General features: G+C 40.2%; 1 protein-coding gene across 7 annotated transcripts in view; it reads right to left on the reverse strand.

Annotated features, from left to right (window-relative positions):
* Positions 1-2,064: 2,064 nt before the first annotated feature.
* The window catches only part of TTC33 (tetratricopeptide repeat domain 33), a 75,225-nt gene continuing 62,403 nt past the window's right edge, over positions 2,065-14,886 (reverse strand). For all 7 annotated transcript variants that reach the window (XM_051853785.2, XM_008262149.4, XM_008262146.4 and 4 more), the window contains exon 5: positions 2,065-3,123. In XM_051853785.2, the coding sequence (XP_051709745.1) occupies positions 2,770-3,123 (354 nt within the window). In that variant the 3' untranslated portion in view covers positions 2,065-2,769. The remainder of the gene's footprint in view (positions 3,124-14,886) is intronic.

Below are 14,886 nucleotides of genomic sequence, written 5' to 3' on the forward strand. Positions count from 1 at the left end.
TAACTTCTTTAACAGAGTGGCTATATGCACTTCATCCTAGATCTTGTCTCCTTTGAGCCTGAGGCATAAACCTGATGTCAACAAAAATCTCCAACTGATAACCATCTGCTCTATTAGTATCAGGAATAGTAACATCTCACTTTTAGATAGGTAGGATTAAGAAGTTCTCCTTTCTTAGTATCAGAAAAGGGGCCGGCGCTGTGGCCACAGCAGGTTAACACCCTGGTCTGAAGCGCTGGCATCCCATGTGGGCACCAGTTTGGGACCCAGCTGCTCCACTTCCAATCCAGCTCTCTGCTATGGCCTGGGAAAAGCAATAGAAGATGGCCCAAATTTTTGGACCCCTGCACCCAAATGGGAGACCCAGAGGAAGCTCCTGGCTTCGGGTCGGCGCAGCTCCCGCCATTGTGGCCACTTAGGGAGTCAACCATTGGATTGAGGACTTCTTTCTCTCTCTCTCTCTCTGCAACTCTGAATTTCAAATAAATAAATAAATCTTTAAAAAAAATCAGAAGAAACTGAGGTAAAATATCTCCAAATTAATACAAGCTTTTTCTAGAAATAGCAAGTATGTACTAAGCACTTCACTTGCAAGGGGCTTTACATATATTACTCTCATATTTATTATTCTTGATTATTTATATATATATATTGCTCTCACATAAGAAATTATGTAAATTAAAGTAATTCTCAAAAGCTTACAACACAAAAAAATCTTCAAAATGCAGGGGAGGGGCCGGTGCTGTGGCACAGCAGGTAAAGCCACCACCTGCAATGCCGGCATCCCATATTGGCACTGTTTCAAGTCCTGCTGCTCCTTTTCTGATCCAGTTCTCTGCTGTGGCCTGGGAAAGCATCAGAGGATCCCAAGTGCTTGGGCCCCTGCACCTGCGTGGGAGACCTGGAAGAAGCTCCTGGCTCCTGGCTTCAGATCAGCCCACCTCCAGCCTTTGCAGCCATTTGGGAAGTGAGCCAGCAGATGGAAGACCTCTCTCTCTCTCTCTGCCTCTGTCTCTCTGCAATTCTGCTTTCAAATAAATAAAAAAACTTAAAAAAAAAAACTTTACAAAATACAGGGGAAAAAATATCCACAAATAAACAAATATCCATTACTCAAAACAACATACCAAATATTGAGTACTTTCTATGGATATCTATCAATGCCCATGAGAATATTCCTTATTAAATAAAGTAAATTTTTGTATTACTCTAAAACTGACCTCTCCAGCCAGACTTAACTTTTGATGATATGACTTAGGGGAAAACTTAAAATAATTTTTAAGGCAAGTGCAATTTCTCCAACTCCGGGAAAAAGAAAGAAAGGAAGGAAGTACAGGCAAGAAGAAAGGAAGGGACGGATGGAAGGACGGGGAAGAAAAGCATTTCACAAAAACAAAAATCTTCAAAAATCATCCTCATAGAAAAGAAGACCATTACTTATATGCTCAACAGTGTTAGGTAAGATTTCTCAACACAAAGTAGTTTATCTTACTTCTAAAAAAAGTAAAATTAAATTTACACTAATATCTTCCTGAGGGTCAGAAGTAACAGTATTCAATAGTTCTACACAGTTTTACTACAATACATATGACATACAAGCGATTCATATTAGCAGTGGTACTCTTGATTTATGAAAGTGTTTGGGCCTTCACTTAACATTAACTCTACTTAATGTATCCTTCTACTCATGGGACAGAACTAAAAAACACAATCCAGTTTCTATGCATTTTTTTGCTAAAATTTTTCACTAATTGGTATTCTAATAGCAACATTCCTACATTTTTATTTCTAGAAAGATATGTTAGTTGTTTAGACTTCGAGTTACTTTTCATTTCACTGACTAGTTCCAAAAAAGTTACTAGAAAAGTAATTCTAAATCATCAGTTGGAAAGTCAGAAACAAGAAATAAGGGTTTTCAAGGTTTGTTGAGCTTTAGAGACTAAAAGTGTTTTCAAAGTTATTTGAGTTTTTGAAAAAATATTGCTTTTTGATTGATATCATTAAGCAGTATAATTTCAATCACATGCACATAATGTCATTGTTTTAAAAATGACTCACTTGTGGTAAGGATTACCCCATCTACTGCAAGACTTTTATTAAAAAAATCACTCTGACATTTATCAATACTTCATACATTTATCAAATACTGAAAGAGAAAACTACCATTGTTACAACTTTAAAGTGAAAATGGAAGCACAAATCAGAACTCAAAGAAACCAGAAAAGGTTGAGAATGTACACAACTGCATGCATTTTCAGCCACACTTTCAAAGATTCCACATAGAACAAAATGATAACTTTGAATCAAAATTATTATCAAAAAATACTCAAGCTTTCTGATAAACTTACAGTAGTGAAACAAGAAAAATCGAAGAGCAATGGTTTATTTCTAAGACAGAAAGAAATCACTTTATCCTAAAACAAGTCAATGAGTCAGCATTTTAATAACATTCACCATCAAGTTAACTAATCATGAACACACTTTTCAAGCTGTGTCTTTAAAATGTGTTCATTTATACATTTCCATTAAGTTTATTAATCAAAAAAATTACTTAGAATTCTAATCTTGAAAGTATAAATCATAACTTATGAAAGCATACTCCAAACACAATAGAAAAATTCTACCACTGAGTTGTTACATGCCTCATCTGAAGAATTTATTTTACAAGCAGGAGTTCTGTCCTCTTTCACCAGAGCAAATGTTCCTATGTCTAAACTTCATGTGGCAATCAAAAAGACAGATTCAAATAATTCCTCTACACATACAGCTTCATCGGGCTTTGATAAACACAGATCCATCTGGTGGTGGAGCACCATCTGCCTTCTTGGTGACAGTCTCTACGGTCCCAGAAGCCGACACAATAACCATGGTTTTATTTGCTGAAACTGTCTTCTGTTTCTCAGCAATAGCTGCACAAACAGCAACAATCTCATCACTTTCAAAGTCATAGTCAGGAATGGACTTTGGTGAAAAATGTGTCACTTCAGCTGGTGCTTCACTTTTCTTGATACTCTGTGCTACTTTCTGTTGCTCCTGAAGTGTTCTTGCCCAAGAAAGGTCTTCCTTCCAAATTTCAGGGTTCATGGGATAGATATGAAGGGCTACTTGAAAACTTCGAATTGCCTAGAAAAAAAAAAGTCAGAGGTTTTTGTTTGTTTCACAACAAACAGGTTTAATAAAATTGTGTGTGTGTGTGTGTGTGTGTGTGTACACCTATATGTATACATTCTAATGCATTACTTTAATGCAATAGAATATAAAGGATAGAAAGTCAGGCCTCACCTAGTCAGCAGATAATGATTGTGGGAACAAACATTACAGAAGTGTGCAAAAAAAAGTCACTGACAAAGTGTTGATGGATTAAAAGCCACCAAATGGAGGAATAGATATTAGAGTTCAAAGAAAAGTAAATACACTGCTTAGCTCTTACAGACCAGAACATATATTAATCTGGGGATTTCCGAGGCAAAACCACTATCAGGAAAGTATGAGGAATGTATAACTTTGAAGCCAAGAGTTTAGATCTTAATAATGCGAATATTTATTGGGGTTTACTACATTCTAGACACTATTCTATAGACTGACATGTATTAACTCAATCATCCTCATAATAATCCAATGAAGTAGACATGGTTACTGTTTTCAGTACTATTTTACAGAAGCACAGAGATCGGTTAGCAAAGGTGTGAGCTAGAAAGCAGCAGAGCTAGGAAGCAAACTCAGACTGTATGGATCGAGAGTGTTCTTATTTACTATGTTAAATTGCCCTTACAAGAGCTCCAGTTCAGCCTGAATCAAAGACAATGTAAGCACTACTGACATTGAGGTCTGGGTAATTCTCTTTCTGGAATGAAGGGAGCCACTACTTGTACTGTGGGAGGTTCAGCAACATCCCTGACCTATACCCACCAGATGCAATACAGTTCTCTTTCCCACATTGTGATAACCCAAAATGTCTCCAAATGTTGACAAATGTACCTGAGGCAAAACTGCCTTCAGTTGAGAACTACTAGTCTAAATCTACTGTGTGTTATTCTCTCTGAGAATACTCACTCTCTGGCTAGAGGATCCTCATGCAAGCAGATCTGTTTTAGGATCCCACACAATGTACTGAATTCACAGTCTTCAGATATCCTTCAGATATTATCAAAAATAGATATACAGAAATAACTATGTGAAGCAGTGAATGAAAAAGGGTAGTTGCAGTTTTACATTTTAGTTTATTTATCTGAAAAGCAGAGAGATGGATACACAGAAAGAGACTGAGAGACAGAGAGAGAAACAGAGACAGAGATATTTCATCTACAGGCTCACTCCCTAAAATGCCCACAACAGGCATGGCCGGGTCATGGTGAAACCAAGAGTCAGGGGGCCGGCGCTGTGGCGCAGCAGGTTAAAGCCCTGGCCTAAAGCGCCAGCATCCCATATGGACGCCAGTTCTAGTCCTGGCTGCTCCTTTTCCGATCCAGCTCTCTGCTATGGCCTGGGACAGCAGTAGAAGATGGCTCAAGTGCTTGGGCCCCTACACCCATGTGGGAGACCTAGAAGAAGCTCCTGGCTCCTGGCTTCAGATAGGCGCAGCTCCAGCTGTTGTGGCCATCTGGGGAGTGAACCAGAGGATGGAAGACCTCTCTCTGTCTCTACCTCTCTCTGTAACTCTATCTTTCAAATAAAATAAATCTAAAAAAAAAAAAAAAATCATAGAAAATGTGTATTAGGAAAAAACTATGCATGGATTTCTAAACTGCTTCACTGAAATAAACCTATGATTCAACTCCATGCTCTATGGACTTTAAAAAAGAAAAAAGAAAAAAGAAAAGAAATCAAGAGTCAGGAACTCAATTCAGGTCTCCCACATGGATGACAGGGACTCAAATCCTTGAGCCATCCCACGCTGCCTCAAAGGGTGTGCATTAGGAAGAAACTGGAATTGGAACCAGAAGCAGGACTCAAATTCAGTCACTCCAATAAATGTAGGTATTTCAAATGGCTTCTTTAACTGCTCTGTTAAACATCTAACCCAGTAGATGAATTTTTTAATTGCAGCAAGAATTCCAGCCCAAAAAAAGTGTGATGTTTACCTAATAAGAAATCATTGGAAGTTTTGTGTAATATTTGTTAAATTTTAAAAAGTTATCAATCTTTCACTTAGTTCATCTCTAATTGGATGTAACAAATCATCAAAAGTATAATGAAATCTTGATGACTTAATTTCATTCAAAGATTAAAAAATCAGTAAATTAATCAGCATGTGTGACTGAGCACGTAAATCATGTGCTTAGCTCTATAAGGGTACTGTGCCTTGAATGTTCTTTATAATCTAAGACAAATGGCTCTAGGAATATAAAAAGAAGTATTAAATAAATACTTCCTCAATGTATCAACTAAATGCCTAACAAAATGTTAAAATGATGATTGTATTTACTAGATTTTTTAATTATTTATTTTAATTTTTATTTGAAAAGCAGAGAGACAGACAGAAAGAAAAAGATCTTCATCTACTGGTTCACTTCCCACATGCCTGCCACAGATGAAGCTGCGCCAGGCCAAAGCCAGGAGCCTGGAATTCATCTGAGTCTCCCATGTTGATGACAGGGACCTGAGTACTTGGGCCATCACCTTCTGCCTACAAGGGTGTATCTTAGCAAGAAGCTAAACTTGGATGAATAGTCAGGGACTCAATCCTAGTTACTTAATGCAGGATGTGGGTGTCCCAAGTAGCATCTTAACTACTGCACAAAACACCCACCCCTCATATTCATTAAAATTTTAAACCCATGTATATAGTTAAGTGGTGCTTAATATATTCAGAGAGCTATGCAGCCATTGCCAAAACCAAATTCAGAACAATTTATCACCCCAAAAAGGAAACTCTGCATCTATCAGTATTCTCCAAGACCCCAACTCCAGGCAACCATTAATCAATCTTTCTGTCTCTGCCTACTCTGTACCTATCATATAAATGAAACCATACAACAAGCGGCATTTTGTGTCTGGTTTATTTCACTTCAAATATTGTTTTCAAGGTTCGTCCATGCTGTAACAAGTATCAATACTTCATTTCTTTTCATTGCTGAATAAAAAATGTATAGATGTACCACATTTTGCTTATCCACTTATCAGTTGATGGAATTTCAGTTGTTTTCACATCCTGGACATTACAGTGCTATTATGAACATTTACATACAAGTTTTTGTATACACAAGCATCCACATTTCTCTTAGATATAAACTAACAGAATTGCTATGTCCATATGCTAACTCTATGCTTCATTTTTTTGAAGAACTGCCAGACTGTCTTCTAAAGTAGCTGTAACAATTTACATTCCCACCAGCAATACTCTCAATCAACCAGCTTTTTTAGGACAGTTTTCTTAATGGATGTTAAGTAGTAGCTCAGTGTGGTTTTGATTTGTATTTCCTGATGCTAAGATTGCTTAGCATCTTTTAAGGTGCTTATTAGCTGTTAATACAAGTATACCTTCATTGAAAAAAAATTTATCCAGATCCTTTCCCCACTTAAAAACTTAGTATTTGTCTTTCTGTTTTTGAGTTATAAGAGTATTTATATATTCTAGAAAAGAGCTTTATCAAATATATGATTTGTAAAAATTTTCTTCCGCTTTCCGAGTTTATTTTTACTTTCCTAATGGTATCCTCTGAGGTAAAAGTGTTTCTTTTTGATGTCCAACTTATCTATATTCCTTTTTGTTGCTTGTGCTTCAGGTGTCATATCTAAGAAAATTTTTCTGAAATGAAGGTCACAAAGATTTTCACCTACATTTTCTTCTTAGAGTTTTATACTCTTTGATAATTTATTTATTTGTTAATTTTTTAAGGAATACAAATTTCATAAGTACAACTTTAGAAATATAGTGATTCTCTCAGCCCTAAAGGCATGCGGATCTGGCTGAAAAGCCCATGAGAGTATTTCAGGCATGGAAAGCCAAGACACTCTGGGGAAAAAAAAAAATGACCTAAATGAAAGATCTCCATGAGTGAGATCCCAGTGGAAAGTACGGGGCCATCAAAGAAGGAGGTACCTTTCTCTGAAGGGAGGAGAGAACTTCCACTTTGACCATGGCCTTGTCTAAATATGATCAGAGTCGGTGAACTCAAAAGGCTTCCATAGCCTTGGCAACTCATCACAAGAGCCTAGGGTGATTACTGATGCCATAAACAAGAGTGTCAATTTGTTAAGTCAACAACAGGAGTCACTGTGCACTTACTCCTCATGTAGGATCTGTGTCCTTAATGTGCTGTACATTGTGATTTAATGCTATAACTGGTACTCAAACAGTATTTTTCACTTTGTGTTTCTATGTGGGTGCAAACTGTTGAAATCTTTACTGAATATATACTAAACTGATATTCTGTGTAAAAAGAGAATTGAAAATGAATCTTGATGTGAATGGAAGGGGAGAGAGCGGGAAAGGGGAGGGTTGTGGGTGGGAGGGAAGTTATTGGGGGGGTTAGCCATTGTAATCCATAAGCTGTACTTTAGAAATTTATATTCATTAAATAAAAGTTTAAAAAAAGAAAAAAAATAGTGATTCTCCCCACCAGACTTCCCTCCAACCCATACTCCCAAACCACTTCCTCCTCCCTCTCCCCTTCCCAGCCTCATTCTCCATTAAGATCCATTTTCAATTAACTTTGTACACAGAAGATCAACTCTATTCTAAGTAAAGATTTCAACAATTTGCACACACATGCACACACACACACATACAACAAAAACTGAGAACAAGTTTTACAGTTAACTCTCATAATGCAACTCATTGAGGACAGAGGTTCTACATAGGGAGTTAGTGCACAATGACTCCTGTCGTTAATTTAACAAGTAACACTATTATGTATGATGTCAGTGATCACCAAAGGCTCTTCACATGAGCTGCTTAGGCTATGGAAGCCTTCTGAATCTACAAACTCCATCAGTATTTAGACAGGGTCATAAGCAAAGTGGAAGTTCTCTCCTCTCTTTAGAGAAAAGCAATCTTTCTTTGATGGCCATTTCTTTCCACCAGGGTCTCACTAACAGAAAACCTTAATGTAAAACATTTTTTGCCACAATGTCTTGACTTTACATGCCTGAAATACTCTCATGGGCTTCTCGGCCAGACCAGGAAGCCTTAGGGGCTGATTCTGAGGTCACAGTGTTACTTAAAGCAATTGTCATTCTGTGAGTCTTCTGGGTGGACTGCTTCCCACGTTGGAGCATTCACTCCTTTTAAATTCTATTTATTATTATTACCAGACACTTGATCCTTTTTATATGATCACTTTAACACTTAATCCTATCCATATGATCACTTTAACACTTAAGATGGCATTTTTACCACCCAGCTTAATGAGAATGTGGTCCCATGACAAGTTTTTAAACTGTACCCTCAGAAGGAAGTCTGTAGGAATGTATGCAGAACTATACAGCTTTACAGTTATAAACTTTTTCCTCCCTCTCTTGTAATCACTCTCATTTTTTATTGGGATCAATCCTCAATTGACTTTATACATAAATGATTAACTCTGTTAGTATAGCAGTATAGTATAGTATGAAGAAAAAACTGAAAAAAAAAAAAAAAAACTGAAACTGTTCCTTGACAGTCAAGACAAGGGCAGCTTAAGTCATCCCTTGTTAAACTGTCAATTTCATTTAAAGATTTTGTTTTAGGTGCTCTGTTACTTATCACAGATCAGAGAGAATAGATGGTATTTGTCCCTTTGGGACTGGCACAGCTCCAGCCGTTGTGGCCATCTGGTGAATGAACCAGTGGATTGAAGAGCTCGCTCTCTCTCTGCCTCTGCCTCTCTGTAACTCTTTCAAATAAATAAATAAACAACTTTTTTTAAATGGAGATATATGGGCCAGTGCCATGGCTCACTAGGCTAATCCTCCGCCTTGCGGCACCGGCACACCGGGTTCTAGTCCCGGTCGGGGCACTGGATTCTGTCCCGGTTGCCCCTCTTCCAGGCCAGCTCTCTGCTGCGGCTAGGGAGTGAAGTGGAGGATGGCCCAAGTCCTTGGGCCCTGCACCCCATGGGAGACCAGGATAAGTACCTGGCTCCTGCCATCGGATCAGCGCGGTGCGCCAGCCGCGGCAACCATTGGAGGGTGAACCAACGGCAAAGGAAGACCTTTCTCTCTGTCTCTCTCTCTCTCACTGTCCACTCTGCCTGTCAAAAAATACAAAAAAAAAAATTTTTTTTAAATGGAGATATATGGTTTATCTGACAAGGAATTCAAAATAACCACCAGGGATCAGTGCTGTGGCACAGTGAGTTAACGCCCTGGCCTGAAGTGCCAGCATCTCATATGGGCGCCTATGGTGGAATGAGAAGGCCGTGCCAAGATGACCACTGGCAAGCGAGCATCAGTTACTCAGGAATGGCTTCAGAACCCACCTGGCAAAGGAGCCTGCCTAGCAACAGGCAGTGATTGGTTAGGGATTGACCAGATTGGCTGCCTCAGCTATATAAGCTGCTCTACCAACTGAAATAAATGAGTTTGTGGGCCGTTCGCCTTTGGCCTGCTTTCACCTGACTCCTGGTGTCTATGTGGTGACTCCACGCCTGTTGCCCCCACTGCGCACCTCCTCTCAGAACGAATCCATAGCAACAGGTGCTGGTTTAAGACCCGGCTGTTACACTTCCAACCCAGCTCTCTGCTATGGCCTGGGAAGGTGGTGGAGGATGGCTCAAAAGGCCCTGCACCTGCGTGGGAGACCTGGAGGAAGCTCTCGGCTCCTGGCTTCGGACTGGTGCAGCTCCAGCCATTAAGGCCAACTGGGGAGTGAACCATCGGATGGAGGACCTCTCTCTCGGCCTCTCCTCTCTCTCTGTGTAACTCTGACTTTCAAATAAATAAAAAAATAAATCTTTAAAAAAAATAACCACCAAAAAATACTCACCAAGTCAAGAGAATAATGCCTGAACATAGTGAGAACATCAACAGATACAGAAAATATATGAAACTACCAAACAGAATTCATGAATCTAAAGGAATATAAATGAACTTAAAAATTTACTAGAGAAGTTCAACAGCATACTAGAGCAAGCAGGAGAAAGGATCAATGAGCAGAAAAACAGGTTATTAGAAATTATTTAACAAGAGCAAAAAGAGAAAAGAATGAGAAAGTACAAAGAAAGCATGAAGGATTTATCAGACACCTTAAAGTGGACCAATTTATATATTATGGGAGTCTCAGAAAGACCAAAAAGAAGAGACTAGAAGGATTCTTCAGTCAGATATACAGTTAAAAACTTCTCAAATCTGAAAAAAAAAAAATGGACACTCAGATCTAAGAAACTAGTAGGATGAACACAAAGAGATTCACACAAGATGCATTATAATTAAATTAAATGTCAAGAAAAGAGAGAATATTGAAAGCAGCAAAAGAAAAGAAAGCCAGAACAAAGAGGGAAGATGGTGGAATAGGGAGGGAGCTTATTGCTTTAGTCCAGGGGAAGATAGTTAAAAAAAAAAAAAAAGTGAAGAGAGTGCAGTCTCAGGGAAGAGTTAGGAAGAAAACGGCAGAGAAAACTCCACGAAAATTAGAGAGACACTGTGAATCTACATAGAGGGTGTGGACAACTCAGGACTCCAGTAGTCAAGAGCCTCAGCACCTTTGGAGAGTAAGGTGAGACCAGACTGCAGCAGCCCAAGCCACTAGTGATAAAGCTGAGGGAAAAGTCTGGCATTAGTCTGGCTTGGAGCCCCATGGGGAAAAGTGTACCTACCAACCTAGAGGGAAAAAGGAGGATGGGTATATTTCTCTCCCCAACCACCTGACACCGAAGACCTGTAACTAGCTGAGAGAGGGTGGACGCCATTTTGGACATACATAACAGCTGTACCACCTTGCATCTGCGTGCCCAGCAACCATCTGAAAGGAGACACCTGAGTCTGGCTGGGAGAACTGACAGGGGCTGGGTGCTCCCAACTGTGGGAGCCTTGTGTGATGGGACTGACTGTGAAAACACTATGGCTGCATGGGAGTGAACAAAGAGTGGCTGGGTCTCTGAGCAATCACTGTGGGCGGCCCCACACACTGAAGGCTCCTGATTTCCTGGTTAGATTCATTGCTGCCAGATCTGTGCTCATACTGAGGGCTGCATGGATCCTTTGTGTGGATCTTGTGGCAGCGCAGATGAATACTGTATCCACTTGAGCTAGAGCCCACGCACAGGTTTCCACAGAAGAGATAAGGTGAGCATGAGACCACACCAACAGGGCTTATCAGACCATCCTCTCAGATAAAAAAGAGAGAGAGAGAGAGAGAGAGATTACACACCTAACTTGGGTGTCACCTTGTGTCGCTCCCCCTCTTCGTGGAGGAACGACACTAAACCCTGCCTAGGCTTCATATCCGAGTCACGGCACCATTATGTCGCTCCCCCTCTTCGTGGAGGAACGACACTGGACCCTGCGCTGTTCTTTCGTCTGCTCGGCCCTCCCCGGGTTTGCTGCTGGTTCTTCCCGGGTTGGCTACTATCCCTTCCACCTCCGTGGAAGGGCAGTTCCCCCTGGCCACATTCCCCACTTCCGCAGGGGAGCGGCACACCGCCGGCCGGCTCTCTCGGGGGCTGCACAGGTGTTCCCTTAGATGTTCCCCTTAGATGTTCCCCTTAGATGTTCCTGGTGCATGCCGTCTCTCTCCTCCTTTATAGTCCTCCTCCGCCAATCCTAACTCGGCTGCCCACACGCCGAGTACGCTGCTCTCCTCCAATCAGGAGCAAGTCCTACAGTTTATTGGCTGAACTGGAGGCAGCTGTGTAGAAGCTGTTTTCTTCTCTCCCAGCGCCATATTGTGGGAGAGCAGATGCACAGAATAAGTCTTAATTCCAGTAACTTAGTCTAGTCCGAGCTGCTCCCCACACCTTGTACAATCCGCTCATCCCAAAGCACTGAACAAAGCTCCCTGGCCATACCCCACACACGCCTCTGGGTACTCAGTGAAAGAGCAGATACTCCACTAAGCCACAGAGGTACAGTTAAAAGATAAGTCATCACAGGGGGGAAAGAAAACCAACAATTATCTCTAAAAATGAGTAAAAATAAATGCAGAAATTCAAGAAACAAGAATAAAGAAGACAACATGATGCAACACAACACTTCAATACTAGAATGTGAAGATGAAGAAATAGAAAAATGCCAGAAATGGAATTCAAAAAACTGATCATAGGATTACTTACAAGTAACCAGAAGGGCCAGCACCATGGCTCACTTTGCTAGCTCTCTGCCTACGGCACTGGCACCCAGGTTCTAGACCCAGTTGGGGCACTGGATTCTGTCCTGGTTGCTCCTCTTCCAGTCCAGCTCTCTGCTATGGCCCGGGAAGGCAGTGGAGGATGGCCCAAGTGCTTGGGCCCTGCACCCTCATGGGAGACCAGGAGGAAGCACCTGGCTCCTGGCTTTGGATTGGCACAACGCGCTGGCCTTAGCAGCCATTTGGGGAGTGAACCAACGGAAAAGGAAGACCTTTCTCTCTGTCTCTCTCTCTCTCTCACTGTCTAACTCTGCCTGTCAAAAAAAGAAAGAAAGAAAGAAAGAAAAAAGAAGTAACCAGAAGCAAATCCATGAATTAAAGAAATCCATACACGACATGAAGGAAATTTTTTCTCATGAAATTGAGATTTCAAAGAGAAATCAAAATGAAGTATTAGAAAGGAGGAATTCAATAGATCAAATTTAAAATGCAGTGAAGGGGCCAGTGCTGTGGTGTAGTGAGTAAAGCTGCCCCATCCCATATGGGCGCCAGTTCGAGTCCCAGCTGTTCCACTACCATTCAGCTCTCTGCTATGGCCTGGGAAAACACTAGAAGATGGCCCAAGTCCTTGGACCCTTGCACCAGGGTGGGAAGACCCAGAGGAAGCTCCTGGCTCCTGGCTTTGGATTGGTGCAGCTGCAGCCATTGCAGCCATGTGGAGAGTGAACCTCTCCTTCCCTCTCTGTGTAACTGTAACTTTCAAACAAATAAATAAATCTTAAAAAAAAAAAAATGCAGTGGGAAGTCTTAACAACAGACTCAGTGAGGCAGAAGAAAAAATATCTGAATTAGAAGACAAATCTCTGGAAATTTTACAGTAAGATCAAAAAAAAAGAAGAAATTAGAAAAGCTAAAAAACACTGTTGTAGATTTACAGAATACTATCCAATGATCCAACATAGGGTCTAAGGAATACCTGAAGGCGTGGAAAGGATTAGAAAGCCTTTTTAGTGAAATAATAATGGAAAACTACCCTAATTTGGAGAAAGAAAGGGAAGTCCAAGTACAAGAAGCACTTAGAACTCCTAATAGACGTGACCAGATAATATCTTCATCATGCAACATTGTAGTCAAACTCTTCACAATAATACATAAAGAAAAGATTCTGAAAACTACACCACAGAAATGCCAGAATAATGTAGAGGATCTCCGGTTAGACTCAGAGCTGACTTCTCATCAAAAACCCTACAGCCTAGGAGAGAATGGCGAGATATATTCCAAGTTTTAAGAAAAAAATAAAAAACTCTCAACCAAGAATACTATACAAAGCTCTCATTCATGAATGGAAATGAAATAAAGACCTTCCATAACAAACAGAAATTGAAAGAATCCATCACCACCTGTCCAGCCTTACTAAAGGATTTACTACACACAGAAACATGGTCATCACTATGAAAAAAGGTGAAGGCGGAAAATCTCACAGTAATAGTATAAAGAAAATCCAAAATCAACAATAGGAATTTTTTCAACTTTTATTTAATGAATATAAATTTCTAAAGTACAGCTTATGGATTACAATAGCTAACCCCCCCCCCCATAACTTCCCTCCCACCCACAACCCTCCCCTTTCCCGCTCTCTCCCCTTCCATTCACATCAAGATTCATTTTCAATTCTCTTTATACACAGAATATCAGTTTAGTATATATTCAGTAAAGATTTCAACAGTTTGCACCCACATAGAAACACAAAGTGAAAAATACTGTTTGAGTACCAGTTATAGCATTAAATCACAATGTACAGCACATTAAGGACACAGATCCTACATGAGGAGTAAGTGCACAGTGACTCCTGTTGTTGACTTAACAAATTGACACTCTTGTTTATGGCATCAGTAATCACCCTAGGCTCTTGTGATGAGTTGCCAAGGCTATGGAAGCCTTTTGAGTTCACCGACTCTGATCATATTTAGACAAGGTCATAGTCAAAGTGGAAGTTCTCTCCTCCCTTCAGAGAAAGGTACCTCCTTCTTTGATGACCTGTTCTTTCCACTGGGATCTCACTCGCAGAGATCTTTCATTTAGGTCTTCCTTTTTTTTTTTTCCCCAGAGTGTCTTGGCTTTCCATGCCTGAAATACTCTCATGGGCTTTTCAGCTGGATCCGAATGCCTTAAGGGCTGATTCTGAGGCCAGAGTGCTGTTTAGGACATCCACCATTCTATGAGTCTGCTGTATATCCCGCTTCTCATGTTGGATCGTTCTCTCCCTTTTTTATTCTATAGGTTAGTATTTTCAGACACTAGTCTTGTTTATGTGATCCCTTTTACTCTTAGTCCTATCATTATAATCAATTGTGAACAGAAATTGATCACTTGGACTAGTGAGATGGCATTGGCACATTCCACCTTGATGGGATAGAATTGGAATCTCCTGTCACATTTCTAACTCTACCATTTGGGGCAAGTCAGTCTGAGCATGTCCCAAATTGTACATCTCTTCCCTCTCCTGTTCCAACTCTTATATTTAACAGGGATCATTTTTTCAGTTAAGTATCAACACTTAAGAATAACTGTGTGTTAATTACAGAATTCAACCAATAGTATTAAGTAGAACAAACAAAAAAATACTAGGAGGTATAAAGTATTAAGTTGTTCTTCAACAGTCAGGGCAAGGGATGATCAAG

Source organism: Oryctolagus cuniculus, chromosome 14, assembly GCF_964237555.1.
Source record: "Oryctolagus cuniculus chromosome 14, mOryCun1.1, whole genome shotgun sequence".
Lineage (NCBI taxonomy): Eukaryota > Metazoa > Chordata > Mammalia > Lagomorpha > Leporidae > Oryctolagus > Oryctolagus cuniculus.